The 26,496-nt window shown below is 38.0% G+C and overlaps 1 protein-coding gene across 1 annotated transcript in view; it reads left to right on the top strand.

Annotated features, from left to right (window-relative positions):
* GBE1 (1,4-alpha-glucan branching enzyme 1) overlaps nt 1-26,496 on the top strand; it is a 359,283-nt gene that overhangs the window by 50,377 nt on the left and 282,410 nt on the right. Inside the window, exon 2 of the mRNA XM_036353073.1 lies at nt 21,764-21,933. Coding sequence (XP_036208966.1) covers nt 21,764-21,933 — 170 coding nt within the window. The remainder of the gene's footprint in view (nt 1-21,763; nt 21,934-26,496) is intronic.

Raw genomic sequence — 26,496 nt, 5'->3', positions numbered from 1 at the left:
TTATTTTTGATTATGAATAGGCTGCAGTATTAGTTATCAGTACCACTATGTGATCTGGCCAGAACATTTTGGGAACACTAAATTGGAAAACTGTGGCTTATAAGCAGTGAGTCCTAGATGAATTTAAAGTTTCCTTTTTACTGATGATGAATAGGCTACCAAATTAAGCATCAGGTTGGCATTATTAGCAAACAGATTTTGTTGTATGTGAGAAGAATTTAACCTTGGGTTTTCTTTCAGATCTGCTTATAGCTTTATAGTCTTGGTTAAAGTAGTTCAATTTGGCACAGGGACTCTTGACAATGTAGTAAGTGAAATTTATTAAATGTTATTTTACATCCATACTCCATTACAAAATCTACAGAGAAACATTGCTAAGCAACATTTAAATACTTTATCTCAATCTCAGTTTGAGTAAATTTTTTCTCAATTTGGGTAAAAATTTAAAATAATAAAATATGTCATTCAGGGGAAATAATAAACTGAGAATGCAAGCAATATTACAGACTGCTCTATTTGCCAAACTGTATTGTCCTTTCAGGTCATTGTATGTAAAAAAGAAATATTTGTGTGCTTCTGCATGTAATATATCTGTGTATATGTATTATGTAATACACATATGTATTACATTTTATATATAACATGTGTATATAGCATACTTATATATAAGCATATATGATACATGCGATATATTTAAATATACATGTAGATATACGGTACAGATACATAGATGGATATAGGTATGAAACTTGGATTTTTGTAACTTAAAAGAGATCTTGCTGATATGTTGGAACCACTATGAAAGCTTTTTGATCTTTTGGTTTCATAGCTGACAGAATTTCAAACCTTTGCCTCCCTCAGTAAAGGCAAAGAACTGTCAGGGTGTTTGATAGACCTTTGATATTTCATGGCTATTTAGTCCAAATGATGTGCATTTTTTGTTGGATGTGTGTGTGTATGTGTGTGTGTGTGTGTGTGTGTGTATGTGTATATATACGCTTGTGTTCTTTGATATATTAGTATAGTAAGTCCTATTCCATTGCCAAAGTGAAAATTGATTCATTTATAATTTCTAATATAAAAACATTCACAAGGATAAAATGTTTGGCTATCTGGCAATATTTAATACATTCAAAAAGTGTTACTGTGTTTGTTGATTTGGCAGGTGCCAATATATAAACTTTCTGATCTTTGGTTAATTTTTTTTTAGGTGAAAAAAAATTAGTGTTCATTAGTTTTTATATTACAATTGATATAATAAGCATCCAACTTAAAATTAGATTATATTAGGGATAGAAATAAGTGTATTTGTATATTTTGCTTCCTCAGTTAATTCAGGGTCATTGTGACCTGAATTAACTTTCCAAATACAATTCTCTTGGCAGCCCTGGCAGGGTGGCTCAGTTGGAGTATCATTCCATACACCAAAAGGTTGCAGGTTCATTCCCAATCAGGGAACTTACCTAGGTTGTGCGTTCGATCCAGGGTTGCGGTGCATGCAGGAGGCAACTGATGTTTTCTCTCACATTGATGTTTCTCTCTCTCTCTTCCTCTTTCTCTAATATATTAATAAAAACATATTCTTGGGTGAGGATTAAAAAAAAATTCTCTGGGCAATTAGAATCAGTGCCAATGTGTTTTCTGCCTTTTGTCTTTACAAAATAAAATAGAAAAATATTGATTTTTGGATTTGTTTAGCTAGTATAAATATGAAAAGTTTTAATTTTTTCCCAAAGAGTTTTTTGGTGATTTTATTTTTCACTATTTGTGTCACTCTTACATAGAGCAAAAGGTTTTTTTCTTCAGAAGTTTAGTATTTAATAAGTACCAAGTAACAATTTAAATGTAGTATAGAAGTCTAGCTAGATCAAGTGGAAAGCCATAAACTGCAAAATGTTTTAGGTGGTATTATGCATAATAGTTAAGACCAATAATCTGGAAGCAAAGTCTTGGATTTACATTACAACTTCACTCTCATAATAGCTGTGATTTGGGGTAAAATTGCTTAACTTCTAGTTCTTTCACCTGTACTTAAACCAAAGTTCTGTGATCAGGTCCAAGTTCATTGTCTTGCAAAATTGAAAGATGAGTTCATGAACAAAAATGGTAAGCAGAAGCAAAGTTCGAGAGATAGAGGGACTCCCTGCAGCAGGGAGCAGCACGGAGGGTGCCCAAAGCGGTTGCCAGTGAGGCTTCTTTGTCTCAGGTTCCAAAGCCCCCTGCCCTTTAAGCCAGTCCTAGAAAATGTGCAGCTGGGTTTCAGGAGAGCCCAACGCAGGCCAGTGTCCAGAGCTTCCGTTCCATGTTGCAGCCGATGTAGTTCAGCATCCAAGCTAAAGTCTGTTAGTTCATGTGTGGAGTCCCACGTGGCCATAAGCTACTTGGGCCCAGGGGAGCGTATCCCCTGCCACCGGAGATCCAGGAATCCAGTGCATCAGAGAGAGAGAAGGGAGTGTCCTTCTTTGTCTGGGGGTAGATACATGCTTTGCTCGCTCCTGATTGGTCGTTTCAAAGAATTCTGCCTTAGCAACCAACATCCGTACATTTTAAAGCTCACGTCTCGCTGCCCACTTCTTTCTTGCCCAACTGGGTTGCCTTAGTAACTCCCGACTTGCCGGGTCCAGTTGTCCCTCTGGTTTTTCTCTGAACAGGGCACCATCAGTAAGCTGCATCCTGTTGTTATTGGACTCCCCAGTTCTACTTTCCGTTCCCATGATCCCCTCCCAGACTTGCTAGCCCTCTTCTATCTCCTCAATACCATGAGAATGATAATAATATCCTCCACACTGGGTTATTGTGAGGGCTTAAATAATGATATTTAACAGTGTCTGAAACACAGTGAGCACTCCATGAAGTGTTAGTCACTATTTATGACTTGTGATATTTACCTTTTATACATTTTTTTTCCTGGTGAGAAACTATTTTTCTTGTATTATTTGCTACGAATTTTACATTTCATAGGTGGCTTATATGCTGCATTTCATTTTAAGAAAAAATATATGTTTAAAATTATGTTATTTATGCAAAATACACTCTTTGGTGCATGTGAGAGATGTCTAAAATAACATTTATATTGGGGTACATTTTTTCCTTTCTTGGTTGGAACAATTAGGACCCAACTTTGAATCAAAGAAGATATCTTACCCTTTGAGACAGCATGGAGGGACCTAGAGAGTATTATGCTAAGGGAATTAAGCCAATAAGAGAAAGACAAGTATCACACGATCTGACTCGTGTGTGGAATCTAATAAACAAAATAAACTGATGAACAAAATAGATTCAGAGACATAATCTCAGAGGGAAGGTGGGGAGGTGGGTGGGTGGGTGGGAAGAGATCAACCAAAGAACTTGTATGCGTATATGCATAACCCATGGACACAGACAATAGGGTGGTGAAGACCTGGGGCGGGGGTGGCTAGAAGAGATCAATGGGGAACAAAAACGGGACATATATAATACTTTCAACAATACTATTTTACTGGTGGTCAGTGAGGTCCAAAAGGTTGGTGACCGCTGGATTAGAGTATGGATAATAGATTCTTAGACCTGGAGGGGATTTTCAATTCACCTTCTCCATTTTATAAAAGAGGAAGCTAAACCTTTGGATGGTTATCTCCCTCAAGTTAACATGACTAGTACTTTAGAGTTGGTCTAGAGTCCTTCTAACTTTTAATTTTTTAACCTCCCTCTCTATTTTGGTGAGTATAGAATTTTTAGCAGTGTTTAATAACAGTGGCAATCATTCATATTAGAAGATGAAAAGACATAACTGCTATTGCTTTTAATGTATTTATTGATAGAGTGAATCACATTAAGAACAAGATTCTGGTGGTGATTTAAAAGATTGGATTGGTGCTCAGTGGGTTAGTAGACCATAAGTTCAGGAGCATAGCTATTGTGCAGACTGTAGTCTGTATCAAGGAAGACCTAAAGTCCCTCTCTAGCCCAAACCTCTGGTCTTTGCCATGTAATTTTTCCCAAAACAGAAACAGATCTGAGAACAGAGTGTTATTTGAGGCAAGAGCTGTTGAAACATTAAGTTAGATTTCTTCCTGGAAATCAGTAGACTAAGACTGTGTTAGCTCATGTTTCATATTACACAAGAGAAAATAAACTGAAAGGTCAGTTGAACAGTTACAGCATTGCCCTTTTCCAAGGTAATCAGCAGAGCATGTAGCAAAGACGTGAACAGGAGCGTGACTGAAAAGAGAGTGGCTGATAAAGAGGTCGGCTGCTTAAAGTGCTTGGGACAATACTTGACACTTGCCTAACCAGATGGCCCAGCTCACAGGGCTTACCTTCAGTAATTCTCATTTATTACATGCAGATCATTTTTTTTCTAGTTAGGCAGTCAGGTTTTCACATTGCCAGGAGACCCCAGAAGTTTTAATATTGACCATTAATCATATCTTGGTAAACTGCAAGGACAGTCTATTACTAATTTGCAACCAAGAGACAAGACACAGAGATTAATTTCCAGCTACATTTTGTTAGCATATTCTAATTAATTAATCTGTTAAGAAATGAAAATATGTTTACATTAATGGCTATATATTAGGTTCCTTAAGTTGCATCATTAAATGTCATTTCCATTGTCCTAAATGTAGAATTCTAAAAATTAACACTTACGAAAATAAATAGGAAATTGAATAAGGCTTTCTTAGTAATACTACTAAGTGGAATATTTCTAGTTTTTTATTAATTGAATAAAAACATCATGTTTTTGGTTTTATAGGATTTAGACCTGGAAGGCTCTCAGCAATAACCTTCCACAACCTTCTCACCTCTATGGCCCAGTACCAGAATTAGGAAAGAACATTTAATAAGTAACAACCATTATTTACTTTAAGGACACTATTTTAAATAGTAGCAACTTTAAATTTTAAAAGTTAACTTTTAATAGTTCTGAATTTATATCATTCTCTCCCTCCCCCAAAAGAAAGATTTGATAATTTCTATATAATTATAATTTCTACATACAGTGGGGTCTTGACTTATGAGTGTCCCGACTAACGAGTTTTTTGAGATACCACCTGTCTCTTGGCCGATTTTTTGCATTGAGTTGATAGAGTAATTTGAGTTAACCAGCTCCTTAATGAGCTCCTTAATGAGCTCAGTCTCGGAAGGAATTAAACTCGTAAGTCAAGGCCCCACTGTATATCTAATTAATTTGAAACTCAAAGTAGCCAAATTGCATATAACTTAAGGTCAAGTAAGAAAATAACCCAAAATACTGTTATCTAAATAGCTTTTATTTTATAACATCAGAAAATAGGAGATCAACTATTTGCTCTTAGATATGATCTAAAGATGTATTTATCAGATTGACCACAGTACATTTGGTTGTGTTTTAGAGGTAGTACAAAATGAATAACAAATTTAAAAAAGTTAACGTTAGTAACACACTTAGTGTTTGCTTGTAATTGAATTAATATTTAGATTTTATTATTGTTCTATAATTAGCATGATAGAATTCCAAGTTTTTTCAAGGTTTTGTTGTTTTCTTTTTTGACTTTGAAATCTGTTAATTTCTTGTTTAAAAAAAAGGAAAGATGAGCCATCCCATAAAAAATAATTTATTTATGGTGGATTAGTTGTATATATAAGCACAGCGGCCCTTGCATCAATGGTATTATCTTTTTCTTTTTTTTAATATATTTTTATTGATTAAGATATTACATATGTGTCCATATGTGTCCTTATCCCCACGTTACCCCCCCCCCCCCCCGCTCATGTCCTCACCCCCCCCCCCCGTTGTCCGTGTCCTTTGGTTAGGCCTATATGCTTGCATATAAGTCCTTTGGTTGATCTTTCCCCCTTACCCCCACCCTCCCCTACCTTCCCTCCAAGGCCCCACAGTCCAATCAATGCCTCTCCGTCTCTGGATCAGTCCTTGTTCATCAGTTTATGTTGTTCATTATATTCCACAAATGAGTGAGATCATGTGGTATTTATCCTTCTCTGACTGGCTTATTTCACTTAGCATAATGCTCTCCAGTTCCATCCGTGCTGTAGCAAATGGTAAGAGTTCCTTTTTCTTCTTCCTCTTCTTAAAGAATACCTTTCAGCATTTCATATAATGCTGGCTTGGTGGTGATGAACTCCTTTAGCTTTTTCTTATCTGTGAAGCTCTTTATCTGACCTTCTATTCTGAATGATAGCTTTGCTGGATAAAGTAATCTTGGTTGTAGGTTCTTGCTATTCATCACTTTGAATATTTCTTGTCACTCTCTTCTGGCCTGCATGGTTTCTGTTGAGAAATCAGCTGACAGTCATATGGGTATTCCCTTGTAGGTAACTGACTGTCTTTCTCTTGCTGCTTTTAAGATTCTCTTTGTCTTTTGCTCTTGGCATTTTAATTATGATGTGTCTTGGTAGGTCCTCTTTGGATTCCTTTTGTTTGGGGTTCTCTGCGCTTCCTGGACTTGTAAGTCTATTTCTTTGACCAGGTAGGGGAAGTTTTCTGTCATTATTTCTTCAAATAGGTTTTCAATATCTTACTCTCTCTCTTCTTCTGGCACCCCTATAATTCGAATGTTGGTGCACTTGATGCTGTCCCAGAGGCTCCTTATGCTATCTTCGTATTTTCGGATTCTTTTTTCCTTTTGCTTTTCTGGTTGGGTGTTTTTGCTTCTTCGTATTTCAAATCTTTGACTTGATTCTTGGGATCCTCTTGTCTGCTGTTGGATCTCTGTATATTATTCTTTATTTCAGTCAGTGTATGCTTAATTTCTAGTTGGTCTTTTTTCATATCCTCCAGGGTCTCACTAAATTTATCGGCGGTTTCTAGAAAATTCTTGAAAAACCTTATAAATGTGGTTTTGAACTCTATATCCAGTAGTTTGCTTTCCTCCATTTCTGTCATTTGTGACCTGTTTCTTTGTCTCTACATTTTTTATGCTTCCCTGTGTTGGTAGAGTGGTTTTGTGTGCTAAGTGTCTTGTAGGGCCCAGTGGCTCAGCCTCCCCAGTTACCTGAGGTGGACACTCTTGGTGCACCCCTTTATGGTCTTTGTGCACAGTCTTGTTGTAGTTAAGCCTTGATTGTTGTAGGTATCACTGGGAGGAATTGACCTCCAGGCCAATTGGCAGTGAGAATCAGCTGTGTCTACAGTGTGAGAACTTCTGTGCTGAAGACACCCTTCTGGGGCAAGACTTGCTTCAGTGGGGCTTTGGTGCTCACTGAGTCTTCCCCCTGAGTGTGTCCCTTATGGATCTGAGGAGTTGTAATCTGGATGGTCCCACTCTGACCACTGGGTACACTGGCTGTTGGATCTAAGGAGGTGCTAATTTAGCCTCTGCCTGAGGTTACCCAGCAGGAGCTATGAAGAGAAATGCAGATTCCCCTTCCTTTTTTGGAGTTTGGATGTGCCCAGATGAGGCCCAGGTGTGAAGCAATGCAAGCTGCTGTGGGGCCTTGAGCCTTCTCTTGGAAGTTCTGGGTCTGTCTGGCCCAGCTGCAGTTTGTTCGGTAATTTTCAGGTTGCAAAGGGCCAGGGCATTCATATGCAAAAGCCTCTGCCGAAGCTTGGGTGGGGCTGGGTCTCAGGGAATCAAAGGGCGGAGCAAGCAGCTATGGTAGATCCTCAGCCTTGCCCTAAGTGGCCCTGCGTCTCAGTGTCCAGGTAATTGCTGCAAGCACCTCTGAGGGAAAGCTGCCCTCAAGTTCCGAGTTCTGCCTGCTGCCAGACAGTCCAGTTTCTTCCTGTATGAGTCCTGGGTCACCAGAGGCTTCCCGGAACTGGAGTTCAGAGCAGTCGGGAGCTTGTGACTCCCTCCTGATTCAAAAAGACAGCCGCATCCTCAGGTGCCAGCCCCTTTCCGCATGCGCTCGAGCCTCCGTACCTCTGCACTTTACTTCCACAGCTCCTCTGAGTCTCAGTGTGCTTTTCTCTTTCCTTCTAGTTGTAGAATTTACACTCAGCCAGCCTTCCTGTAGTTCTGGATGATGTCCGTTTTGTGTTTTCATTGTATTTTTGAAGTTGTTGTGGGAGGCAGCAATTTCCGGTGTTTACCTATGCCGCCATCTTGGTTTCTCTCCACATCTATCTTTTTCTTTTATAAATGTGGAAACTGAAACTCTGAGAGCATTAAGTGAAAAAAACTAAGGTCAGTTTGCTAATGGGCCTAGCAATATGACATAACCTTTATTTCTTAAATCTGTCCTTTCTGATGTGTCATCATACTTGGCACACAGTAGGTGATTCATAGCAATTAGTATTCGACTAAATCCATATGTGGAAAAACTCATTTAATTAACATTTAGTCCCAAATCTCATGAACCCGTAGGCATTGGTAAGGGTTATAAATAGTGAGAAAAACTGCTTGATTAAACACCATAGACATGCCTGTGGCTATCAGTGTGAGTAGAAATGAGATATTGGGAATTAATTGTCTTTCACTCACTTTTTCTCAGTTCTTCAGAATAGGCCTACACTACAGAGGAGTTTGCATTCATCCTAAATGGCGCTACTGAGACAGATATTTTTGGGCTCCTGGCAGCAGTTGGAGTCTTGATTGGGTATTCGCATCACATCCCCTGGTTTGTTATTCACTTTTGTGCTTCCATACGTTTAATGTTGATACAGCATCCGAGTCGATGAATTAGTTTCTTATGTTCGATAATATATTTTCTTACAAATCTGGTTGTTTGGTCACACAAGACTTGCAGGTGGAAAGATAAAGAATTTATCTGAGGACTCCTTCTCATTTTCTATCTCTTAATTCATCAGAGATTGTCCTATGGGGCTTTTATTCCTCCACACATCCATATTGTGGAATCTGACCTCTTCTGTAGCTGGCTGCAAGCCCACAGCTTTCATTGGTTCAGTCAAAGTAGTGCACAATGCCTGGAGGGCCAGTGGGACTAAGTGAATCAGGAGTCCAGTATAGTTACAGTGCGTTGTAACTTTCTTATATTTTAAGAAGTTACTGATTTTTCTGTTCTCAAATCCAGCAATCGTATTGAGTATACTTAATAGTGTGCTTATTCATCATTTCATGTAAAAGGTATTGTGCTATGCACTTTAGGTATATTTATATCGTTTAATTATTCAAAAATACTTTTATGCAGCAGGTTCTGTGATTATTGTCATTTCAGATTAGAAAATTTAGTTTTGGTTATAGCTGGTAAGAAGTAGGATTGGGATTCAAATTTAAGCATAATATTCCTAATCTTAAACCTAAATCTAACCATTGTATCACTTTTGCTTAGCCACAATCTAGCAGGTAATAGGGGCTCACTAAATATCAGTTTGCTAAATAATTACTGCGTGCCAGTATTTTGGGTGCTGGGGCACATCAGTGTGCGAAAAAGATATATTACTTGTCTTTGAGTGATTTTTATTCTAGCCACTCTAGTTTCTGATTATAAGCCTTACCAATGCCTTATATGATGCTTTCCACTCTCTGCTTTTTGCTCTATTATCTCCCACACATGACAACGAATGTTTGAAGGCATAGCCTTTGTAATGTCTATGTTCACAGCGACTGGCATACCACTGGATATACAGTAAATGCTCAGTAACACTTATGGAATAAATAGATGGAGTTCATCACTTCTTGCTCATTATCTTCACTTAAATGCTCCTGATAGATGAAGTCAAAAGTGTATGCTAAATTGGATAGAGATTGGAAATAGCACTGAGATTTTAAATAGAATTTTCAAAATTTACACATTTATTTGTTCATTAGTGACATTTAAAGTTTTGAAAATAAGTGGCAGCATTCAAAAATAACAAACTACATGTACTGTGATCTTAACTTTTAAATTCTTTTCATTGATTATCTTTATAACAAACAAGTCCACAAATCCTTGTGCATTTAATATTCAGTCTTTTTAATAAAGACTTTATCCTACTTCATTTGGCTCAGTGGATAGAGCATTGGCCCATGGACTGACGGGTCCTGGGTTTGATTCTGGTCAAGGGCACATACCTAGGTTGCAGGCTCGAACTGATCCCTGGCCCTGGTCAGGGCCTATTGAGGGAGGCAACCATGCCTTTCTCACATTGATGTTTTTTTTTCTTCTCTTTGTCTCTCCTCCTCCCTTCTACTCTCTCTAAAAGTCAATGGAAAAATATCCTTGGGTGAGAATTAACAACAACAAAAAAGACTTAATCTGTGGACTCTGCCTACTAAAATTCAAAATTCATCCTTTAAATTGTTCCCTTTAAAAGCTGTCTCTGATCATATCAGTTAGCTCCTCTGCCTGTAAGAGTTTTTATTTTTTATTTAATTATCTAGCTGAAAATCATCTTTTCCAATCTGATTGTCCACTAGATTCCCACCTCTGGATAAACATAGCTAGTTGTCATGTCAACAAGAACCACCTAACTTTTACACATGCATTGCCCTTCTTTGTTTCCTTCAGATGTCAAAATACACTACTCATCCTTCAAATGCCAGCTACTCCTAAAGCCTTCTCTAACCTCTCCTCCCACTAGTTCCCTCTGTTGTCTTGCTTATTTTTCTAACATTTGCCTATCTCAGCCCTCTCCTTTCATGAGTTGAACAGTCTTTCTTTGATGAGCTTAAAGGATCTTGTTTTATTTAACTGAATTATTAACACAAAAATATTTTTATCCTATATAAAGTCTGTTGTGTTTTTTGTTGTTGTACACTTATCCTTGATCGAAGGACACAAACTATTCACTTAAAGTCTGAAATGCCTAATCTTTATGTGACAGCCGTAGTATATAGGTAATTTTGTATATGCTGGATATTTTTTGCTTAAAGAAGAAAGTTTTTGCCAGTCACCTTCAAGTTGTTTTAAAGGTCGATGTAAAAAACTATTTTCTTCTCCTCCAATGTTTTTATTCCCATCTCCTTTTATCTTATTCCCCCTTTTTTAGCTATTAAAAATCCCCATAGAGCTTTTACTTCTGAGCTTTTTCTTGCCTCAACCCCAAGTCTCCCCTTGAAAGCAGATAACAATATAAAATCTCGTTAATTAACCGCTAGAGTGCCGGGGATCGCGAGCCTGCTCCTCCTGTCTTTCGCCAAAAGTGCTGGGAGCGATATCGCGTTCCTCCTGCAGTGTCAATACTAGATGGTAGTAGTTCACTCTTTATTGACAGATAGCACCTAAGTGCTGATTACTTATGATGCCGAATGTTTGTAGTTCTAAAATTAACCACTGGCATTTATCTGCCTAATTTTTTACAAGTACTACGATTTTATGAAGTTTACTCAGATTTTCTAGCCCTAAAGCTTCGAAATGGCGTCCAGTTCTAAGTCTGCTTTTATTAGTGATGATGATATTGTTAAATATGTCAATTCTTGCTGTGAAGATGACGATTTTGTGGACGATATTGGAGTAGGGTGTCCCTCTATTTTAACATTATATGTTTCGTTCAAATTTTTTTTTCTACTAGTATTTTATAATACAATCAGCAAACAATACATGTCAAAGATGAAAACAAATGTAGTAAAGGTTTCCTTACGTTTTTGAATATGTAACTTCATTTACTTGCGATTCATAATTTTTTTCCTAAACTGCTGGAAAATCAGCAAAAATGCCTTGGCAATTTTAGCATAGTTCCTAGGATATTGGTTGGCACTCAAAGGGTTAAGCTAGAATAAAAACATTTGGGTTCTTTGGATTTCAGGCCCAATCAGAAGCACTTGAGAAAGAATTCTACATCCTAGACATTTCCAGATAAGGTGTGATCCATTTTCCCTGACATATCTCCTGTGTTCACAACCCTGTCTGAAATTAGAACTTCAGTACAGATCTAGTATGAACTATTTTCCTAAGAGCAAAGATTTTAGCCTGTTTCATTTTTCCAAACTCCTCACTTTCTAGTTCCCTAAAGTCACTTTTTTTTATGGTCAATCCAATTGAATTAATTTTCTTCCACACTTTCCATAATCCATATATTTAGGTCAGTATGGAGAATGTAGTATTGTTATGTATTAGTATGCCAATAGTTGTAGTTTTTCATAGCAGGAAAGAAGCTAATGGTTCTCCAACACTTTGGGAATTTGAGGAGAAAAATCCTTAATGTTTGTTAATAATTAACCTGTATTTTAATATCTAAATAAGTGTTATGAATAAACTGATAAATTGAAAAGTATACTGCAGCATTGCCCCTCACTGAGGTGGAGAATAGTTGTAGCTGACAATTGAGCACTTGCTGGCTACTGTGGGGATGGCTCCCAGTGTGATTTCACTGAGTCCTTACAACCTGAGGTTTTCCCTACTTAACAGGGGGAGAAATTTAGGAAAAGGGAAAGTAAATGACTTTTGCAAGGTCACATCCATTATGTTACAGAGTTAGTTAGGATTTGAACCCATCCTGTTTATTTCTAGAGACTGTGACTTTTAATTTGAGATTTTTGTCTTGATCTCTGTAAGTATATGTTTTGTGCTGAATGATGCTAAATCTTTATTGCTTGTTACATTCTTGACCTTGGACAACTTACGTATTTATCTGTGCCTCTATTTCTTTCTTTATAAAAAGAGGATTAAGAACATCAATATAGAGATAAAATTTGATAATATTTACACCATTTTATATCTATACAGAATGTTAGTTGCTATGCTAACTTCATTTTATGTTCTTGGTTACCAAGAATTTGACCTAGTTTTTAAATATCTTATAAATTCATAGCAGAATATTAACAGAGACGACTATAGTTGCAGAGGACACAGGCATGATGAGCTGCTGTGTCCTCAGGCATTTTCTTTTTTTGAGGCACTGTGATTTCAAAGTGGAATGTGTATTTCTGTGTCAGAAGCTACAGGGCTGACCTTGAGGGAAGTTAAGATATTTAGTTAAAGTAATATAATGCTATAATCCTGTTTCTGTTGGATTGTAAATGGGACATTTGTACATATCTTTAGAAACTTCTTTAAAATGAGTATTTTAAAAATTTAAACCTTATATAAACCTAAAAATGTATTTTAAGATATTAAACCCACATTGACAATAAAATTATTACCACATTTATTTTACCTCCCAAAGTTTATATCTTTTTAATTAATAATTTTCCTTGTGTTATGATGACATATATGTGTATATGTATTTTTTACCTTTCGTCCAAAATAATTTTCTTGATTGTTTCTTACTGTTTGATCATTTTTGAATGTTATTACTTATGTACTTCAATACAGATTAGAGATCCCATATACCAAGAGTTATAGCTGAATGATATCTGTAGGAGGTAAAAAAAAACAACACCCCAAACCCAACATTCTATATAATAAAAGCCTAATATGCAAATTGTCCCCTCGGGCGGTCATTTGACCGGGAGTTTGACCACTAGCTATGATGTGTGCTGACCACCAGGGGGCAGCACAGAACATGACAGGCTTTGGGGACTTAGTGCTGGTAGCGGGTGGCAGTGGAAGTGCTGCCAGCCCCGATGGGCCCCAACAAGAGCGGGACCATGTAGGATGGTGGAGCAGGTGAGCTGGCAGTGCCAGGTGGGTGCGAGCAGGGGCTTGATTGTCCCACCGATTGCCCCGCAGACGGTGACCAGTGGCGGTGGCAGGGGCAGGCCGCTGCCTGGCTCCTAGACACTAAGGGAGCCGGGTGGGGGGCCTGGCCCCAATCGATTGCCCCCCTGGTGGGATGGTGAGCAAGTGAGGGCAGCGCCAGGCCAAGGTGGGGTGTCAGGCGGGGCTACAGGGCTGTGAGGCTGGGGGGCTCGAGCTGGAGCACAATCCCCACAGGCCACCCTGAGGGACCCCACCTATGCACGAATTCGTGTACCGGGCCTCTAGTTTACTTACAGGACTTAACACATTGCTGACCAGTAGTTTTTTTGTTTTATTTTTTCCTTATTGATTAAGGTATTACATATGTGTCCATATCGCCGCCCCCCCCCCCCCCCCCCCCCCCCGCCACTTATGCCCTCACCGCCCTGGTGTCTGTATCCGTTGGTTAGGCTTATATGCATGCATACAAGTCCTTTGGTTGGTCTCTCCCCCTTACTCCCACCCTCCCCTACCTTCCCTCTGAGGTTTGACGGTCTGATCGATGCTTCTCTCTCTGGATCTGTTTATGTTGTTCATTATATTCCACAAATGAGTGAGATCATGTGATATTTACCTTTCTCTGACTGGCTTATTTCGTTTAGCATAATGCTCTCCAGTTTCATCCATGCTGTTTCATGGTAAGAATTTCTTCTTTTTTTTACCACAGTGTAGTATTCCATTGTGTAGATGTACCACCGTCTTTTAATCTACTCATCTGCTGATGGGTACCTAGGCTGTTTCCAAATCTTACCTATGGTAAATTGTACTGCTATGAACAGAGGGGTACATATATCCTTTCTGATTGGTGTTTCTAGTTTCTTGGGATATATTCCTAGAAGTGGGATCACTGGGTCAAATGGGAGTTCCATTTTTAGGTTTTGAGGAAACTCCATATTGTTCTCCATAGTGGCTACACCAGTCTGCATTCCCACCAGCAGTGCACGAGGGTTGATGGTTCCTTTTTCTCTGCATCCTCCCCAGCACTTGTCATTTGTTAATATGTTGATGATAGCCATTCTGACAGGTGTGAGATGATGTACCGCATTGTCGTTTTTATTTGCATCTCTCAGATGATTAGTGACTTTGAGCATATTTTCATATGTCTCTTGGCCTTCCTTATGTCCTTTTTCGAAAAGTATCTATTTAGGTCCATTGCCCATTTTTTGATTGGGTTGTTTATCTTTCTTTTGTTAAGTTGATTGGAGATTAAACCCTTATTGGTGATAACATTGGCAAATATGTTCTCCCATGCAGTGGGCTTTCTTGTTGTTTTGTTGATGGTTTCTTTTGCTGTACAGAAGCTTTTTATTTTGATGTAGTCCCATTTGTTTATTTTCTCTTTGTTTCCATTGCCCTAGGAGCTGTATTGGTGAAGATATTGCTTTGGCATATGTCTGAGATTTTGCTGCCTGTGGATTCCTCTAATTTTTTTATGGTTTCCCATCTTATGTTTAAGTCCTTTATCCATTTTGAGTTTATTTTTGTGTATGGTGTAAGTTGGTGGTCTCAGACCAGTACTTTTATTGCTAGCTTTACCTAGTGGCCAGATAAGTTTTTATTGAACGAGTACAAAAAATGTTTTACATAAATGTTAAAGGCTCACCATTGCATTTTGAAGTATTTATTACATGTTCTTATAAGCTAATATCTTTTTAAAGTATGATACTTTGTAAAACACTGTATAATATGAAAGCACGAGAACTCTTGTGATCTGTCCGCAATGTGTTAAGAGAGTATGAGAGCGTTTGCCCATTAGTATTGCATTAGATAGGTACATCAAGTTTTTTTGTCCAATTCAGTATTTTAAGTCTTTTGAAAAAGTTGCCAATACTTAAATTAAGGGGGCTCATAGGAAAGTCTGAAATTTTTTTTTGTTCTTGAACAATTAAGTAATTTGGCATGGCATGCTTGGTAACAATGGGCTGCAGGTGTTAAATAGAGGCCATTGCTTCTCCATGGGTTCCTTTTTGCATTATTTTCCATACTATTAGGCCAAGCCCATTGAGCATGTATTTTTGTTATCAGGCTCTCACTTTTGTGTTTCTTCTGTGGGGCCAGCTCTTCATATTTTTGATACCTGCCTGGCTTCTGTGGGCAATTCAATTTGTGTCCCATGGAAAATAGATTGTTAATGAGACTCAAATTATGTCATTTCATTAAAATTTAATTTGTTTCAGGTAGCAGATTGAATATAATTTGCATTTTTAAAAAAACATGTGTGTGTGTGTGTGTGTGTGTGTGTGTGTGTGTGTTTAGGTATATTTGTTACATATACATACAAAAAGGGGTCATATATGAAATACTCCACCCACACCTACCATTCCCATAAGCCTTTCACTGTACTGATCAGATTCGGTGGCTTGCAAAACAGTTCCCTGATGATACAGCAAGCTCATTATGCAAATATGTGAGTGTGGTGGTTCTAGGGATGCTTAAGGCCCCTGCCTGCTCCAGGCCTTTGAAATTTCCAGGTGCTCAGCATGAAGCCCTATGAAAATGGATTTACATGCCAACCATAATTATATCTATATTTTCTTTATACAAATACATGCTCTGTGGAAAATTGCTCTGCAACTTCTTTTTCTACATCTTCCCCTATCAACACATATCTCTCTACCTTGTTCTTTTTAATGGCTATTGTCTAATTTGTTGTTTGGGTGGTCCACAGTTCAACCTAACTTCTAGAATTATACTCTTCCATTGACAAACATTCATACTTTTAAGAGACTTTTTTTTTTAAATATATTTTATTGATTTTTTACAGAGAGGAAGGGAGAGAGATAGAGAGTTAGAAACATCGATGAGAGAGAAACATCGATTAGCTGCCTCCTGCACATCTCCTACTGGGGATGTGCCCGCAACCCAAGTACATGCCCTTGACCGGAATCGAACTTGGGACCTTTCAGTCCGCAGGCTGACGCTCTATCCACTGAGCCAATCTGGTTTTGGCAAGAGACACATTTTTAATAAAACATAAGGTATTCATTAACAGCTCCAAATCTATTTTCCAGTTTCTCTGTAATAAAAAGCCAAAAGTCAGTAAACTTAAGATCTGTTTAGCCATCAATATTTTAGTATTTTATGTTACTTCAGAATAATTAGATATTCAATAATATTTTAATCAAATCTTAACTAATTTAGAAAGGAACAATTTACCTCCTTGAAATTTGCATTTTAAAAGATGGCCCAGATAAGAGGTCTTAAAGAAGACTAGGTATTTATATTTCACAGGTACATGTAAAGAAATGCAAGCTTCTGGAATTACTTTGGTTTCATAAAGCCAGTTACCTATAAGTTTTTTGAGATGAATAGGAGAGGTTTTGGAGAGGTAAAAGGATTTGGTGGGATTTGAATTGTTTCTGGAGCCACACATCTGATCCTATAAAGAATTCACTTGTAAAAAAAAAAGGACAGTCTTTTTGAATACCTAAAGAATTGGGTTGTCACCCAAATATTGACAAAGGACTGACAAATCTATTCACATAATGTTGGAATTTTTTTTTTTCCGTCTGGGTACATTTTTCCTAGTTTATAGATAGTACATAGCTTAGGTCTTCTCTGAGAGCCATAAAGGCTTGGATATGTGGTAGGCCAGCCGTTCTCAACCTGTGGGTCGTGACCCCTTTGGCGGTCGAACGACCCTTTCACAGGGGTTGCCTAAGACCATCCTGCATATCAGATATTTACATTACGATTCATAACAGTAGCAAAATTACAGCTATGAAGTAGCAATGAAAATAATTTTATGGTTGGGGGTCACAACATGAGGAACTGTTTTAAAGGGCCAGAAGGTTGAGAACCACTGTTGTAGGCAGTGGGAATGGCACCAGGTGTCTAATTGGTGGGGTAAGACAAAACCTGTGTTCAGCAACCTTGGTACTTGGGTTCTGGCTAGGAAAGAATTCAGAGCAAGACCCAAACTGTAAGAGAACATTTATTTGGTAAGTCACAGAGGTAGAAGAAGTCATTCCTAGAAGAAATGGGCTTAGGAAAGTTTGGAGGTAAAGGAAGACCCCTTGGAGCTCGGGAGCGAGGACGCTAATGGTAATGTGCCTGGGGCTGGGAGGGGGAGTGGGAAGGGAAAGGAAAGGCACAGGTTGTGTTCCCAGTGGGGACAGAGCGCTGGGTCCTCCATCCTAAGGGTTTTAAGGCTGGAGATTTTAGGGGAGGTCCCAGAGAAATATCTTTATAGAACATTGAGCAGTTTTCCAGGTGTGTCCATTCAGGGTTGTGGTCTCCATTGATTGATTGGCCAGCACTAGGGAAGGGGTTGTTATTCAATGTAGCTGGTCCTGATGTCAGCTAGGCTGGTTTTATAATGCTTATCTATGCCTGGAACTGAAATACAACTGAGGCATAGATGTTATCTCCAGGCAGGAAAGATCAGGGAGTCCAGACCAGCATCTGCTAAGGGGGCGAAAAATGACCCTGGAGGCCAGGTCCCACCCTACAATTGATTGTCCATTGTTAGGCACCTGGGGCTTTCTACCCTTATGGTCTTCTATACCTAGTCCATTGTCCTTGCTCTGCTCATCTGTCTAACTGCCTACAGCATATATGGAACTTCTGTCCATTTCCCTTTGGTGAAACAAAATAAGTCTAGCTGTAAGATAGTATTAAAATTAATGGTGCCATTAACTGGCCAAGCCTCTCCATTGACCACTTCATATTGGGGCTAGGCTGGGTTGCAAAACAAACTTGAGGGACTCAGGGTTAAATTTTTCCCAGTTGGTGAGAATATACCTCCAAAAAGGATCTCTTAAGCCACTGTGGATTGGCTCCCCATCTATAGAGAGACAGATACGTAACAAGCTGAGAGTTAGAGGCGTTCCTTCAAGTCCCTGGACTGTCTTGGGCTGTCCTGTGGTATAGTAGGGCAGGTACCCTGCTGCCTGGGAACTACCTGGATGTTGAGTGCTACCCCGTGCTCTGAGGGCAGACTTACCAATGGTCACAGTGATGGCATGGCACTGTGGTGATGGGCTTATTCTGCTTAGATAGATGGATTCTACTCAACATGAAGCCAATTTCCTTAAGCGAGACATGCTATTCGATGGCCTCTGGCCTTAGCTAGCCCTACCAGAGGTTCCCCATCATTTCCGTCCATACAAGGGGCTCTCACCTCCTGAGTCATCTGAACCCTCTTGCATGTCTTGGTTTTTCTCCCCAGCTGTATAATACAACCGTGAGGACTTGGAATACTAAGTAACCAATGTTTGTGTGTACATCCCAAGACGAATCAATTATTTAATTAGAGTTGTGTTGGAATTCCCTATGGAATCGCTGCATATTATGAGAAACAATCTTGGGCACCTCCACAGAGATTCTTAGTCACCTAACAAGACCTGAAATTCAAGCAGGAGGGAGGAAATGCTCCTTATGAGTTCAGGCTCTCATTTATCCAGCAAAAGGTTTTGTTCAGAAAGCAATTCCAATTAAAAAGCCAAAGTTAAAAAAACAAAACAAAACAAAACAAAAAGACAGCCACTTTTTTTTTCTTCCTCTCCTCCTAAGTTATCTTGACCCTTAATCTTCAGCTCCACCTTCAGGATTTTAAAAAAACAGCTCAAATAAAGTTATGGCTTCTTACCTTAAAACAGGAAGGTCTGGGATTCCAAGAAAAATGCACCCAAGTTCACCAGATGCAATGTGGGGAGCCAATGGGGCACAAGGGCCCCTGGTGGTACCTAGCATGGTCTGGGTCTACAAGGTGGTCCTGGGTGTGCTCCTCTGGGATCCTGCCATACTATGCCATGATAAAGCAATCCAAGTCACAGCACCAAAATGAAAGAAATTGCTGAAATTCCTATATAACATTTCTGAAGTAATATTCAGAAATGTTATTTCCTAAATTGCCCATCTAAAATTAATAGATTAAAAAGTATACTGATGACAACCTTAAATTTTAGTCACAACAGTGACTGTTATAAAATAAGGGTCTGACATTCTTGTACTTTATCCCATCTTCCTTTCACTCATCTGTTTTTTTTATTTTCTAATAATAAAACTTTTACTTTGTTCATTTCTTTTTGTTATTGTATATTCACTTGCGAATATAGCCATGGTTCTATATTTAAAGATTCAGGGCTCAGTCACACTGCTGCAATGACTGTTCATTTATTTCTGTGAGTTTGCATTTTTAGTCTTTTAATTGCCATAGACTTAGAATTATTTTAAATTTGACAATATTTTAATAATTCCTTATGCTTGAGTAGGAACTTATATAATATCTTTATTTAGATTACTGCTTTTACTTCTCAGAATTATGTGGGTTTTTGATCTTGAAGGTAATGTTCCTTTGCAAAAAAACCCCTCTCCTCACTCTTTTGTACCTGGTTGTCTATGGAATTATTTTTTTTATTCTTTGAATTTCAGTAGCTTAAACTGGGAGGTTTTGCGTGTGCATGTTTGTGTGCTTGTTTTTTTATTCTTCATTTTGCAACACAGTACTCTCTTTTTAATATGCAGATTTAATTCTTAAGGGAAAAATTTCCAGTTTTACATCTTCTATATCCATTTTATTTTTATTAAGATTCACCAGCTATCCTTATTTGGATTTTTTGGAGTCAATTTTTGCATTTCTCTTAGCTTCCCTTTAATATATTCAATTTCTTTGTCTTTTTATTCTTCATTTAATTACATCAATTCTCAATTTATTCAGTTAGCTAATAACTTGCTATTTTTGCTATATGTGCATTTTGTTCTTTGTTAATTCTAATTCATTTATTATTTCCCAATGATGTATTTTGTTCCTCCTTTTGTTTCCTTAGGTCTGTAGTCCAATTTTACTTATTCTGTTGTTTTGTCATATAATCTCTCAACTTTTATTTTTAGTGAATTCATTTAAAATAAGTTGAAGTATAATGTGAAAGATATGTGGAAAGGTTCTTTTGTTCTGTATTAGCTTCTTAAATTTTATATGTTCCCTGTATATGCCCTAATGCAGTGATGGCGAACCTATGACACGCGTGTCACCTCATTTTTTTGGTTGATTTTTCTTTGTTAAATGGCATTTAAATATATAAAATAACTATCAAAAATATAAATCTTTATTTTACTATGGTTGCAAATATCAAAAAATTTCTATATGTGACACGGCACCAGAGTTAAGTTAGGGTTTTTCAAAATGCTGAGCTCAAAAGGTTTGCCATCACTGCCCTAATGCCATCTTTCTGGTACTTTTATTGCTCACCCATCAGGGTATGGGGAAGTGCAGGAGAGGCTTATTGGCATTGCTTACTCAGTGGTTCTCAACCTGTGGGTCGCAACCCCTTTGGCAGTCGAATGACCCTTTTACAGGGGTCGCCTAAGACCATCCTGCATATCAGATATTTACATTACGATTCATAACAGTAGCAAAATTACAGTTATGAAGTAGCAACGAAAATAAGTTTATGGTTGGGGGTCACAACATGAGGAACTGTTTTAAAGGGCCAGAAGGTTGAGAACCACTGGCTTAACTCATTGTGTAGTCCTGAAACCTTCACTTCTGATAGAGAGCACCTGCCACATAGTTTTACAAGTTTTGTTGTAGTTTGCTTCTTCCCAGATTTGGGGGGTATTAGTGAAAACAGCAGTAGTTTTTTGTTTGTTTGTTTGTTTGTTTTTACCAATTTTGAATATGGACATGCCTCTAGTAGTTTGATGTGATCTATGTTCTCTCCATGCTTTTGCTAAAGGTAGGGTTAGGAAAATTTGGCCCTGCCACCTGATTTTGTAAATAGTTATTGGGCCACAGCCACACTCATTCATTTACATATTGCCTTTGGCCACTTACTTGCTTCAGAGACACAGCTGAGTTGGAACAGAGGCTGGGAAAGCCAGAAATATTTACTCTTTGCCCCTTAACAGGAAAAATGTGCCAAAACCTGCTGTTGGGGAATTTTATCTTTCTGGCTGGTTTTTTACTATTTTTCTGTCATTTTATTAGGGTTTAGAGGAGAAAGATATAGAATGATCCTTCATTATACTCTCTTGACATAGAAATTGCTATAATGCTGATTTTAAAATTTCATGGAACAAAATAATTATCCTATTTCCTCTCATGGCAAAGTGATTGAAATGCTAAAAAATGTTAGTGGAATTACTTACTATTTATTTGAGATAAGAATTATTTTACCTACCAGGTAACATCTACCAATAAATGAAATTATTCACATGTCTTCTTTAATGGTATCTCCCCCCCGCCCCCCGCTTTTTCTGAATAAGAGTAAAACAGCTACTTAATTACAGTAGCAAAATAATTTAATTTTGTTACTTTCTTCTTTTGCACTTTTCACAGGTATAAGCGGTTTAACCAGACTTTGGAGAACATTGGAGAGAATGAAGGTGGCATTGATAAGTTCTCCAGAGGCTATGAATCCTTTGGGGTCCACAGATGTGCAGATGGCGGCTTATACTGCAAGGAATGGGCCCCTGGAGCAGAAGGGGTTTTTCTTACTGGAGATTTCAGTAAGTATTTTGAAAGCATTAATGATGGTATTAGTATCTTATTAATCTATTTGAAACATAGACTTATTATATTTCATGTAAATGATGAGATGAAAATAAGTGATTAGAAAAATTTCATTTTTCAGATAGAGCCACAAACTTTATTAATCTTTACCTTCATGTAGTATAAATATTTTGCTATCATGTGATATATGTGTTCCTGAAAACATTATATTCTGTAAAACCATGTACCAGAAATAAGAGTTTATGAGAAAAATAGTGTTAGGCAGACTACTCCAAATTTACTCAACTTTGTTAGCAAGCTCTAAAAACACCCAATAGCAATCTGGGTGAAAATATTGGTGTTAGTTAAATCTCCACTGGCATTTGCATCTCGTTAGCCGGTATTGTAGTTCTTGGATCCTCTATAGACTGGTAACATTTTTGAAATCTCAATAAAAGTAGATATCTGATCGAAAGGGTAAACTTCTTTATCACTTAATTTACTTTTCCTTCACCTTTTTTATAACACAAAGGGAAACACTTCTCAGTTTTGTTATCTGTTCTGTTAATTTCACTGTGGATAGTTAACCCTATGTAAAGCATAGTAGTTTTAAAGGTTAGGCTTTTTTTTTTCTTTATTGTTTAAAGAATTACATATGTCTATTTTTCCCCCAATTGAGCCCCTCCCCATCCCCACCCCTCCCACCCCCGCCACCTCTGCGCCCCAGGACAAGCCCGCACCACCAGTTTCAGTGTGCATTGGTTATGCTAATATGCATGCATACAAGTCCTTTGGTTGATCACTTATCCCCCCACCCCCTCCCCTGCCTTCTTTCTGAGTTTGGATGGTCTGTTCAGTGTTTCTTTGTCTCTGGATCTATTTTTGTTCATGAGTTTATGTTGTTCATTATATCCTACATATGAGTGAGATCATTGATATTTATCTTTTTCCGACTGGCTTATTTTGCTTACCATAATGCTATCCAGGTCCATCCATGCTGTTGCAAATGGTAAAAGTTTCTTCTTTTTCTATAGCAGCATAGTATTCCATTGTGTAGATGTACCACAGTTTTCTAATCCACTCATCTGCTGATGGGCACTTGGTTGTTTCCAAATGTTAGCTATTGTAAATTGTGCTGCTATGAACATAGGGGTGCATATGTCCTTTCTGATTGGTGTTTCTGGTTTTTTGGGATATATTCCCAGAAGTGAAATTACTGAGTCGAATGGGAATTCCATTTTTAATTTTTGAGGAATCTCCATACTGTTTTCCATGTGGCTGCACCAGTCTGCATTCCCTCCAAGTGTGCATGAGGGTTCCTTTTTGTCCACATCCTCGTCAGCACTTGCCTTGGTTGATTTGTTGATGATAGCCATTCTGACAGGTGTGAGATGGCACCTCATTGTTGTTTTGATTTGCATCTTTGGGATGATTGATTTATTTATTTTCTCCTTAGTTTCCATTGCCTTATGAGTTGTATCGGTAAAGATATTGCTATGACATATGTCTGATATTTTGCTGCCTATGGAGCCTTCTAAGATTTTTATGGTTTTCCATCTTACATTTAAGTCATTTAACCATTTTTAAAAATATATATATTTTATTGATTTTTTTTTACAGAGAGGAAGGGAGAGGGTTAGAGAGTTAGAAACATCAATGAGAGAGAAACCTCCATCAGCTGCCTCCTGCACACCCCCCCCCCATGGGGATGTGCCCAGTAGGTACAGGCAACCAAGGTACATGCCCTTGACCGGAATCGAACCTGGGACCCTTCAGTCCTTAGCCTGAGACATTCTATCCACTGAGCCAAACCACTTAGGGCCATTTAACCATTTTGAGTTTATTTTTATGTACGGTGTAAGTTGGTTGTCTATTTCATTTTTTAGCATGTACCTGACTAATTTTCCCAGCACCATTTATTGAAGAGACTGTCTTGACTCCATTGTATGCTCTCTCCTCCTTTGTCAAATATTAATTCAGCATAATGGCCTGGGTCGATTTCTGGGTTCTCTGTTCCGTTCCATTGGTCTATATGTCTGCTCTTGTGCCAGTACCGGGCAGTTTTGAGAACAGTGGCTTTGTAATATAGCATGGTATCTGGTATTATGATCCCTCCAACTCTGTTCTTTTTTCTCAGAATTGCTGTGGCTATATTTTTTTTTTTAATTCCATATGAATTTTTGGAGATTTTATTCTAGGTCTGTGAAATATGCCGTTGGTATTTTAATGGGGATTGCATTGAATCAGTAGATTGCTTTGGGTAGCATGGACATTTTAATGATGTTGATTCTACCAATCCATGAACACAGTATATTCTTCCATTCGTTTATGTCTTCCTCTATCTCTTTTTTTAATGTCCTGTAGTTTTCCGAGTAGAGGTCTTTTACCTCCTTAGTTAAGTTTATTCCTAGGTATCTTAATTTTTTTGTTGCAATGGTAATTGGGATTGTTTTTTAGTTTCTCTTTCTGTGAGTTCATTATTGGTGTATAAAAAGGCCATAGACTCTGGGTGTTAATTTTGTATCCTGCTACATTGCCAAATTCATTTAAGTCTAGTAGTTTTTTGATGGGATCTTTAGGGTTTTTTTTTTATGTACAATATCATGTCAGTTGTGAATAATGACATTTTTATTCTTTTCCAATTTGGATGCCTTTTATTTCTTCTTGTCAGATCGCTATGGCTAGAACTTCCAGTACTGTGTGGAACCGGAGTGGTAAGAGTGGGCATCCTTGTCTTATTCCAGTTCTTAGGTGAATGGTTTCAATTTTTGCCCATTGAGTGTCATGTTGGTTGTAGGCTTTTTATCAAGGAAGTGTGTTGGATTTTGTCAAATGCTTTTTCTGCATGGATTGATATGATTATGTGATTTTTGTCTCTCAATTTGTTTATGCGATGTATCACATTTATTGATTTGCGGATATTGTACCATCCTTGCATCCCCAGAACAAATCCCACTTGGTCTTGGTGTATGATCTTTCTAATGTGATTCTGGATCCGATTTGCTAGAATTTTGTTGAGGATTTTACCACCTATGTTCATCAGGGTATTGGCCTGTAGTCCTCTTTCTTTGTGATGTCTTTTTCTGGTTTTGGAATTAGGGTAATGCTAGCTTCATAGAAAGAGCTTGGAAGTGTGCTTTCCTCTTGAATTTTTTGGAATAGTCTGGAGGAGGATAGGTTTTAGTTCTTCTTTGAATGTTTGGTAGAACTCCCCTTTAAAGTCATCCGGACCAGGGCTTTGGTTTGCTGAATGATTTTTTTTTTTTTTTTTTTTTTAAATATATTTTTTATTGATATTTTACAGAGAGGAAAGGAGAGAGACAGAGAGTTAGAAACATCGATGAGAGAGAAACATCGATCAGCTGCCTCCTGCACATCTCCCACTGGGGATATGCCCGCAACCCAGGTACATGCCCTTGACCGGAATCGAACCCGGGACCCTTCAGTCCGCAGGCCGACGCTCTATCCACTAAGCCAAACCGGTTTCGGCTTGCTGAATGATTTTTGATTATTGCTTCACTTTCATTGGTAGTTATCGGACTATTCAGGTTTTTTTATTCTTCCTGATTGAGTTTTGGAAGCTTGTATTTTTCTAAGAATATGTCCATTTTGTCTAGGTTGTCCAGTTTGTTGTAGTAGAGTTGCTTGTAGTATTTTTTACAATCCTTTTTATTTCTGTGGGGTTTGTTGACTTTTGGCTTACAATCTATTTGGAGGGAGGGCCTGTATATAAATAACTATAATGCAATCTGCTTAGTTTTATTCTAGAAGTATAAATACATTACTATAATAGTGACAAGGAAGAAAATTCAGTATTGAAAGTAGAATAACTGAAAAAAATAGGCCTTGGAAAAATGTTTATAATACAAGGAAAGGAAATATCAGAATAGTAAAAATCCTTTAGTACCATAGAATGATGTAGTATTTAAAATTTGATTGTATCAGACTCAAAAGTCTACATGCTATATTATTCCATTTATATGACATTATGTAAAGGCAAAATTATAGGGACAGAAAACAGTTGTCACAGTTTGCAGGTAGGAGGTGTGAATTGATTATAGAGGAGCATAAGGGAGTCTTTGGGGTGATGAAAATGTATTATGTCCTTCCCTGGCCAGTGTGCTCAGTTGGTTGAGCATTGTTCCATGCACCAAAAGGTTGCAGGTTTGATCTCTGGTTAGGGTGTGTGTAGGAGACAGGTAATCAGATGTTTTCTCTCTCACATCGATGTTTCTCTCTCTCTCCCTCTCCCTTTCTCTCTCTTTAAAGTCAATAATACATAAAAAATATGTATTATGTCCTGATTGTGGTGGTTACATGACTGTATATATCTGTCAACTTTTATAGAAAGATACATGTAAAAGAGTCCTACTGCATATAAATTATACCCTAAGGAACCTAATTTTAAAAAAGTTTTGATTTTATATATACTAGTGGTATTGTGCATGAATTTGTGCATGGTGGGGTCTGTTCGGTCTGCCCTGATCGGGCCGGGCCAACTGGGGGGAGGGGACAGAGGAGATTGGCTGGCCAGCCCTGTCCCCTGGTTGAACTCCTGGTCAAACTCCTAGTTGAGGGTC

Source organism: Myotis myotis, unplaced genomic scaffold, assembly GCF_014108235.1.
Source record: "Myotis myotis isolate mMyoMyo1 unplaced genomic scaffold, mMyoMyo1.p scaffold_m19_p_2, whole genome shotgun sequence".
NCBI lineage: Eukaryota > Metazoa > Chordata > Mammalia > Chiroptera > Vespertilionidae > Myotis > Myotis myotis.
Note: the sequence above shows the minus strand (reverse complement) of the source record. Positions and strands in the feature narration are given on the sequence as shown.